Consider the following 9,199-nt stretch of genomic DNA (forward strand, 5'->3'; position numbering starts at 1 on the left):
AGATATTGATATTCTGAAACAATCTGCAATTAGTTTTCATTATTTATGGTTTTTGAGTTATTTAGCTTTTTATTCACCAGCTTTCCAATTTCAGCAATCTAGTTGCTAGGGTCCACATTACCATAGCAACCATGCACTAATTTCAATAAGAGACTGGAATATGAATAAGAGAGGATCTGAATAGAAAGATAGCAATAACAATAAATGTGTAGCCGTACAGAGCATCTGATTTCTGGATGGGGTCAATGACCCCCATTTGAAAGCTGCAAATAGTCAGATGGAAAAGGCAAATAATTTAAAAGCTATAATAAAATAACGATGACTAATTAAAACGTTGCTTTGAAATGGCCATTCTATAACATACTAAAAGTTAACTGAAAGGTGTGGTTCTTTAATCACCTACAGCAACCAATCAGCGGGAAGCATTCACTGGTCATGAAATCATTGGCTGCTATGGGTTATTGCACCTATGCAAACGTGGGGACTCATTACATATGGGTATTTATATTATCTTTATTTATTTTTAAACACTTATGACTTAACTGCCAATACTATAACCCAACCTAAACCAAGAAAATAGCTAGGCAACTAATAAAACACAACCATGGACTGGTATTCTAGAGGAAACGTGTTTCTACCTAAATTAAAATCCATCTGTTAGTGACCATAGTTTTACAAAATCTCTTTTTATTTTTACTAAATACGTTACACTTAATAGACATTATGGTTTCTAAGTCAATTGTATTCAAGTGTATTATTGCACTAGCCCAGAACACAGCTTGATGTGTGTTGGAAATGATGTGTGTGTTCTATTTATCCTGTAAAGATACTGATGTCTGTACAGCCTAGACATGAATATGTTGTATATTGTTGAGCTTTTCCCCACTTTATACCAATAAGGGCTGTTCTTTAGGATACCACCACATGTGGACACATGGCACATATCTCTACTAGGCATGTGTGTGTATATATATATATATATATATATATATATATATATATATATATATATATATATATATATATATATATATATATATATATATATTTATATTTAATTTCATCACAACAACTTTGATTGTGAAAAAAAATTACCGTATATACTCGAGTATAAGCCGATCCGAGTATAAGCCGAGGTACCTAATTTTACCTACGAAAACTGGGAAAACTTATTGACTCTAGTATAAGCCTAGACACAACTACAGCCCTGTCTCCCCCAGCGATCGACCGGACTTCTTTGCAAAGTTGATGGTGACAGAGAATTGTGCAGAGAGTGCTGTGTGTCATAAAACCATCACTGATCTTTCGTATAACCAACAGATGGCGCTGTGTGATATTGCCATCACTGTTAATCCTTTATTCAACCAACAGATGGCGCTGTGTGATATTGCAGTTACTTTTATTCTTTGATATAACCAACAGATGGCGCTGTGTGATATTGCAGTCACTGTTATTCTTTGATACAACCAACAGATGGCGCTGTGTGATATTGCAGTCACTGTTATTCTTTGATGCAACCAACAGATGGTGCTGTGTGATATTGCAGTCACTGTTATTCTTTGATATAACCAACAGATGGCGCTGTGTGATATTGCAGTCACTGTTATTCTTTGATACAACCAACAGATGGCGCTGTGTGATATTGCAGTTACTGTTATTCTTTGATACAACCAACAGATGGTGCTGTGTGATATTGCAGTCCCTGTTATTCTTTGATATAACCAACAGAGGGCGCACTGTTATTCTTTCATAAAACCAACAGAGGGCATTGTGGGATATTGCAGTCTCTCCCCAAGTGAACTGTTGGTATAGGAATGATTAAAAGTGACTGCAATCTCAGCTACTGCCCGCTGACCCGAGTATAAGCCGAGGTAGACTTTTTCAGCACATTTTGGATGCTGAAAAACTCGGCTTATACTCGAGTATATACGGTATAAAAAAAAAATTATAAAAAGTACGTTTTACAAATTCATACAACTATACAATTATATAGTTCTGAAAAACATGGTTTCCACCTTATTTACTTCAAATTTTTTTTATAAACATTACTCAGTTACATGTGCCACTGCAGAAAGCAGCCAATCCAACTGTTGGGCAGATACTTCTGCATGATTTCTCATTTGGCAGTAGGGGATCTCTTCCTTCTCATGATAAAACTTCAAGTATTCCCGGCTGAGAAGTCCAACGATTATACTGTACCTTAGTGATCCACTAGTTTTTTCTTTTATATTCTTATTGCCCAAAGAGTAAGGCGCTCCATCACAGAAAGAGTTATTTGCGGAATTTGGATTGCTTAATCTTCTTAATGTCCAGGCTGCTCAATATTAGCGCACCATTCTTAAACCTGCCAACCTGACCAGCTGGAACAATGGCCCCTGATGATGAGCCTTTTTTGGGCTTTCTGTATTGAGGTTTAAACAAATAAATAAATAAATAAAAAGTTTTTGAAAAAATAAAGTTGTAGCTGACCAAAATTAAAAATTAAACAAATGTCAACAATACAAGATGCTGGGACTAATTAATCACTTTTACCAAGAGCCAAGTGAAAAGGACCAGTGCTTGCAGTTTTGAGGGAAGTACCAAACTCTGTCCTAAATTAATCAATCACTTATATGATGTTGATACTGTAAATATTTATGTTGCCCACTACACCGTTATCTTTATCTGTTGTCTGCCTAATTTGGGGCCTACAGAGACCAGTCATGTGAGGAATGTATCTATGTACAGATAACCATTGTGGTTGATTTTTAAAACTGCACAATAGATATCTGGCTGATTTTAGGCAAGCTATCGATGGGGCAGGCAGCCTGGGAGGGGGGCCTTTACAACAAATTAGCTGCCAAACCAAGTTGAAGGCTTATAAAGTCTCATATGTGGCCACCATATGAATTATGAGAACTGATGGCATACTCTGGCAAATATCAGGATCCCATGTATGTATGTATGCCTGTGACTAGTGGAAGTAAAAAGCAATATGTGGATAACACAGAAATCACCATGAACACTCACTTTGATTCTTGTCTTCTCCTTTGCTTCTTTTTAGAAGGATCCAAAGTCTTTTCCTAAATATCAAAAAGCAAATAGACTATGTATCTGTTACATGTGATGACCCTCCTAATACTGTTCTGATGCAAGATGCACAGCACATGTAGAATGCATTATAACTGTGTACACAAAATGTCACAGAAAGAAAGTGCTGCCCTCTCTTGACATGTATAAGTAAAGCAGAGGAATGAAAGATTGGTCACGAGTTATTTCCGTTGATTTTTTTTTAAAATCTGTTAATCAATAAATAGTCATTACATTAAAAAAACAATAGTACTATTTTAATTGTCCTTCAAATAAGGAAAAAAACAAGGGATATGGCACAGGGAGATTTTTGTCTGCTGCTGCCCTCTGGTGGAAAACAGGCAGACTAAACACCTCTTTCCACTTGGCATTGCTTTAAATAGAAGATAATGAAAAGCATACTATTGGGTGTGCATCAGCAAACAGCATCATTAACTTTCCAAAAAAGTCAGGAAACCGTGTAAAATGTAAATAAAGAGAGAAAATTTGCCAATCATTTAAACCATATATTTAATTGCAAATAGCATAAAGACGACATATCAAATGCTGAAACTGAGAAATTGTAGTGTTTTCTAAAAAATATACAGTATATGTGTTTATATTTTGAAACCAGCAGCAGGTTTCAAAAAAATTGGCACAGGGGCACATTTCCCACTGTGTTGCATCACCTCTTCTTTTAACAAAAATTTCAGCTGCTCAACGGTCATATTTTTTGTTTCATAACACACACAAAAAACACACAAAATGTTTTCAGGGGGTGACAGGTTGGGACTGCAGGCAGCCAGTTTAGCACCTGGATTACGTAATACGTGCAGAATGTGGTTTGGCATTGTCTTGCTAAAATAGGCAGCACTTACCTAAAAGACTCCGTCTGGTTGGAGCACGCTGCTCCAAAACCTGCCGATATTATTCAGCATTAATGGTGCATTCCCAGATGTGCAAGCTCCCCATATCATGTGCACTAATGCACCCCCACACAGATGCAGCTTGCTTTTGAACTATGCACTGATAAGCTGGATGGTCTTTTTACTCTTCGGAGCATGTGGCATCCATGATTTCCAAAAAGAATTTCAAATTTTGATTTGTGGATCACAGGACAATTTTTCACTTTGCCTCAGTCCATCTTAAATGAGCATGGGCCCAGAGATTTGCAAATCATCCCATTCTCTTTCTATTTAGATTTTACACAGTATCCCAAATTTTTTGGAAACAGGGTTATAGTTCCTTAAATTATGGAACTTCTGATGCTTTGAAGCCCAGTGCCTGGGCAGTAACTCCACTGACCAAAATTTTAGCAAAGAATTTTCTCTGCAGAATCTTATATGAATTTTAATTCATTAAGACATATAATTACTTAAAGAATAAGTGTCTTTTTACTTTGAAGTATGACCGAAAATGAGTGTGGGGAACAATGGCTCCTCAATGCTGTCCTTCACTATCTGTACAACTGTACTTTGAGCTCATAGAAAGGGATTTTATACTAACCCTTGTGCTTTCTTCTTGCTTGATTTTTTCTTTTTCTTTGAGCTTCTCTTGATATAATTTGTAATGGAGATATTCTTTTTTAGGTGGCTGAAAAGAGGAAAAAGAACCTCAGGTTTTCGTTGTAAAGCAAATCCCAATTACATAAACATCTAGAATCATATCTCTCTCAAAAACACAAAAGAGAGTGAAATATATAAATCAGTGTAGTTGCTGTCTCTGTGAAATAGCTTACCTCTTTTGTAGAAGAAGAATATTCAACATCAGGCAATTAATGTTATAAGATCACCATAAATATCTTGCTAACTTTACCTGAATGTGCTCATATAAGAAAAGAAAATGAATGGTTCAGAAGAATGAACCAAAAAGTCATCAATCCATAGTTTCTGGATCCATCCAAACACTTAAAGTTTGTATTACTGGGAATCTACAATGTAATGATTGAGTGCAATAATGTTTCCATTATTATGCATGTTCTAACAATTAGGCACCCCAGGTGATTTTACTTTTCCCTCTGCTTTACAAGCCATTTTAATAAAAGTGCTTTTGGAAAAAGAGGTCAAAGTAAAAAGAAAGGAAAAATAAGGAATCAGGTTCTGTCTGCCAAACACTAAAAATTCTAGAGTTTCATGTAGTTAAAAACAGTGTAATTCTCCTTATAATTATATTCTTAGCATAATTTTCCTTATCCTGGAGAAATATTGCCAGTTTTAAAATATGTCAGTGGTATGAGGCTAAATGTAATTCACCAATCTCCTCTAAATCAACTTCACTTGCTGAAGTGAAAACAGAATTCTCTATTTAAGAGCCTTGACAGCTAACATAGGCAAATTTGTGTTCAATGGCCTTTGCTTGATTGTTCTTGCTAAAGGGGGATCAAATCTCCCCCAAATACATTTATGTAAAGTTACTTAAGTGTGCTTTTCTGGCTAATTCACCGAAATAGTAGTTTTAACGTACTAATGCCAAGCTTTTGGGAAGTCTGCAACCCTAGGGTTAAGTGCATAGTCAAGTGCCAACAGTAAGTGCAGCTGGTATTCTGACCTTTTAAACAAACACCTGGTATTGGCAGTCTAAAACTAGTAATATCGTTTAACATGCTAAGAATTGAATATGAATGTAAACAGCAAAAGTGCTCAGAGGAGCACTTTTAATTAAATTTTTGCGTTTTGAGTCTTTTCAATGGTATATTCATGCAACAGGCAAAATATCTTTACCTTAGCACCCAGCATGATTGCCCTTTCTTGCTCAAATGTTCTTTGCTTTTCTTTTCTGTAGCCTGTGATCCCAAACTTGTGAATTTCCAGGCGAGCCTAAGTGAAAAAAACAAAATTAAAAATGTATTCTTTGTTTCTCCAACAAAATACCTTCAAAACAGAATGACACTGGACTACAGTCAGAAAAGAATATTAAAGGGGTGGTTCACCTTTAAAGTAACTTTTAGTATGTTATATAATGACCAATTCTAAGCAAATTTTAAATTGGTTTTCATTATTTTATTTTTTTATAGTTTTATAGTTATTTGCCTTTTTTTTTTTGACTCTTTGCAGCTTTCAAATGGGTGTCGCTGACCCCTTCTAAAAAGCAAATGCTTCAAATGTAGTTATTGCTAATTTTTATTACTAATATTCAGGTCTCTCCTATTCAAATTCCAGTCTATTATTCAAATCAATGCATGGTTGCTAGCTACCAGATTGTTTAAAATGCAAATTGAAGAGCTGCTGAATAAAAAGCTAAATAACTCAAAAACCACAAATAGTAAAAAATGAAAACCAATTGCAATATCACTCTCTACATCTTACTAAAAGTTATCGCAAAGGTGATCAAACCCTTTAAACATAGCATTAATTACGTATGCAATAGAAAAGAAAATTCACATGCTACTCCCTGTGAGCTCTTTTCCTTGCCACAGATTGCAATGCTTAGTGTGCCTTGCAGTTCTGAAACTGCATGGTGGCGCACAGCCCATAACATGAATAGTTTTTGAAACACTCCCAACTCAGGAAAAAAACTGCACCACATTATTTAAACCTGTGAACAGGAAAATTAGGAAAAGGAACGGAATACTAACATACCTTTTCAAAATTAAATGTTTGTCCATTTTGCACATTTTCTTCTCGTTCCTTGTCTTCCAAGACTGTCTGAAAGAATATATAAGTAGCATTATTCGAAGACATTTTAAAAACGGAGTTTTAATTAAGAGATGTTAAAGAGATTCAATCTGTATCACATAACAGATTCAAGCTGTACCACAAACTATGGGAGAAAAAAAACTTCAGTGCACAGTGATAAGCATAAAAATGCTGCTGAGCCTCTGATCAACGGATTTTGTTTATATAAATTAATTGAAAAACCAATTGGGAGCAGGCACTCAATGAAGGCAAACTTCCACCAGGCAAACAGTTCAAAGTGAATAAAGTTCAAAGTGAATAAAGTTTACGGGAAGTAGTGATGTCATTTCTGTCACAAGACTCACTGAAACTTGTGTATTATAATAAATAAAGTACCCCCAGTTGCAAAATATGAGGATATTCGTGTTTTTATATGGTCATGAAACTCCTCGGCAACTTATAATATCCTTATTATTTAGAAGAGGGTGTACTTCATTCACTATGTAATTAACGCTTGTAAGACAAATACTCTGCATAAGGTTGCCCAAAGTTTCCTCTCTAGGAAACTTCAGACTATTTTGGAAAGTACATTTCATATCTGTGTGGACTAGGAGTTGTGAATGGATAATACAGGAGATTTTCTGGAAAAGTTTTCTAATAACATGTGTATTGTGAATGGCTGTAACTGTGGGAGCAGGTGTACTATAAAAATCTTAAGAACATTTTAATGACCAAAACAGACTCGGGAATTAGAACCTTTCCAATTTTCTTTTGTAATTAGATATCTACACACACCTGAATAACTGGATGTATAAACTATGTGTTAAAAAAAAAATAAAAAAAATTCCTGTAAGAAGCTTTCAAATTACATGCGATTCTGGTTACCTCTGAGATGCTCTCTGGTTCAATTTGTGATTTGATTTTCTTCCTGCTTCTGAATGTCACAACTTCAATATTGTTCTCTGAACACTGATTACTAGTAGCAACTGTGGAAGGAACCTCTTTGGAATCTGTCTTGTCATACAATTCCTCTTTTAATGAGTCGAAGAACATGGATACATTTCTTTTCCTATGGTTGGAGCATGTTGTGGGAACAGCAACATTCAACTCTAAATCCACTTTTTCACTCTCATTTGATATTGGTGCTGCTGGATTCTCTTGGATTTTCTGTACACTTTGCGTTTTTTTCTTCTTGCGAGGCACAGTATCATCACCTGAGAGTTGATATCAACAGTCATTTTCAGTAATGCTTAATGACCCATATAAGGTGTTTAAAAGCAAAATCAATAGTAGTACAAAAAAAATACTGGACAGTGCCATTATGGATCAATAGCACTTCTCACTGAAAGTTTACAAACCAGTGGTTATATTCTTCTTATTTATGTTCCCTCATTTAGCAACAGCAAACAAGTTCTTCCATAATAATAATAATAATAATAATGAAAGATTTGCGAAGGCAAATTCCCTATGTCTCAACTCAAACAGAGAAACTAATGGTCGTAGATAATGGACAACAAACTAAGTACACTATAGGATAAATGGAAAAGGCAGGGCCGATCCTGCGCATTTTGCCGCCTGAGGCGGGCTTTATTTTTCCGTCCCCCCTCTCCCCTCACTTTTCAAGACCGGGACGGGGTAGGGGGTCCATGTCGCTAGTGCAGAGTGCGTAGTTGCGCACTCTGCACTAGAAGAGTCGAATTTCCGGGTTGAAAACCGGAAATTCGGCTCTTAGTTACCAGGAACGGCATTTTTGCCGCCCCTGGTAACCAGGGGGCGATGCTGCCTGGGGCGATGCTGCCTGAGGCGAGTGCCTGGGAAAAGGTATCGCATTCGTTATACAAGTATGGGAGCTGTTATCCAGAACCCATGATCCAACCCCCATAGATAATAAAACACGTACCTTGATCTAAAACGAAGATATAATTAATCCTTATTGGCGGAAAAACACAGTCTACTGGGTTTATTTAATGTTTACATTATTTTCGGGTAGACTTAAAGTATGAAGATCCTGATTATGGAAAGATTTATTATCTGGAAAACCCCAGGTCTCGAGCATTCTGGATAACAGGTCCCATGTCTGTGTCTATTATAATAGCATTTTTTTGTTATTGGCCAAAAATGTTTTGTGGGCTTGTTTTCCCTTTATTTAACACACATAAATAATTCGATTAAAGCGAATCTAAGCAGTGCCTGCCCATATGTCACTATAATCATTTCCTATGTATAAGTACTCACCAAAATCGTACAGCGCACTAAGCACACTGTCCAGTTGATTCGTCATTGAAAGATCTCGTTCAGCCATATTAGAAAGCTTCCAGTCCGCCACTAGATTCAAAATCGCTTCAGATGCGAAGACAGTGTATATATTAGTAACACGTGGGAACCATTTTCTTCCAATAGCCGGGGAACTATGACCAAACGCGGCTTCCGTAGAGCCGTAAGCATGAAGCTTCCGTAACGCAGCAAGCGCACCCCGCTCCTCCCTCCCAGTACGCGAATTTGTTTCCTTCAACTGCGCAGTCCACAACTAAGTGTCT

At 36.3% G+C, this 9,199-nt stretch overlaps 1 protein-coding gene across 1 annotated transcript; it reads right to left on the minus strand.

The window, feature by feature from the left end:
• Positions 1-1,990: 1,990 nt before the first annotated feature.
• Positions 1,991-9,112, minus strand: c1orf131.L (chromosome 1 open reading frame 131 L homeolog). The gene is made up of 7 exons (XM_018263062.2): positions 8,898-9,112; positions 7,548-7,876; positions 6,627-6,692; positions 5,769-5,864; positions 4,555-4,641; positions 3,010-3,062; positions 1,991-2,401 (listed from the first exon to the last, which is right to left on the minus strand). Exons 1-7 carry the CDS (start codon positions 8,962-8,964, stop codon positions 2,272-2,274), a joined length of 828 nt encoding a protein of 275 aa, XP_018118551.2. The 5' UTR covers positions 8,965-9,112; the 3' UTR covers positions 1,991-2,271.
• Between the last annotated feature and the right edge of the window lie 87 nt (positions 9,113-9,199).

The sequence above is a fragment of the Xenopus laevis genome, chromosome 5L, assembly GCF_017654675.1.
Source record: "Xenopus laevis strain J_2021 chromosome 5L, Xenopus_laevis_v10.1, whole genome shotgun sequence".
In the NCBI taxonomy this organism is placed as follows: domain Eukaryota; kingdom Metazoa; phylum Chordata; class Amphibia; order Anura; family Pipidae; genus Xenopus; species Xenopus laevis.

Coding starts and splice junctions, on each gene's coding strand:
- c1orf131.L (XM_018263062.2), bottom strand. CDS start 8,964: ATGGCTGAACGAGATCTTTCAATGACGAATCAACTGGACAGTGTGCTT. Junction 4,642..5,768: donor CAATCATGCTGGGTGCTAAG/GTAAAGATATTT, acceptor TCCTCTTTTCAG/CCACCTAAAAAAGAATATCT. Junction 2,402..3,009: donor AGGAGAAGACAAGAATCAAA/GTGAGTGTTCAT, acceptor ACCTCAATACAG/AAAGCCCAAAAAAGGCTCAT.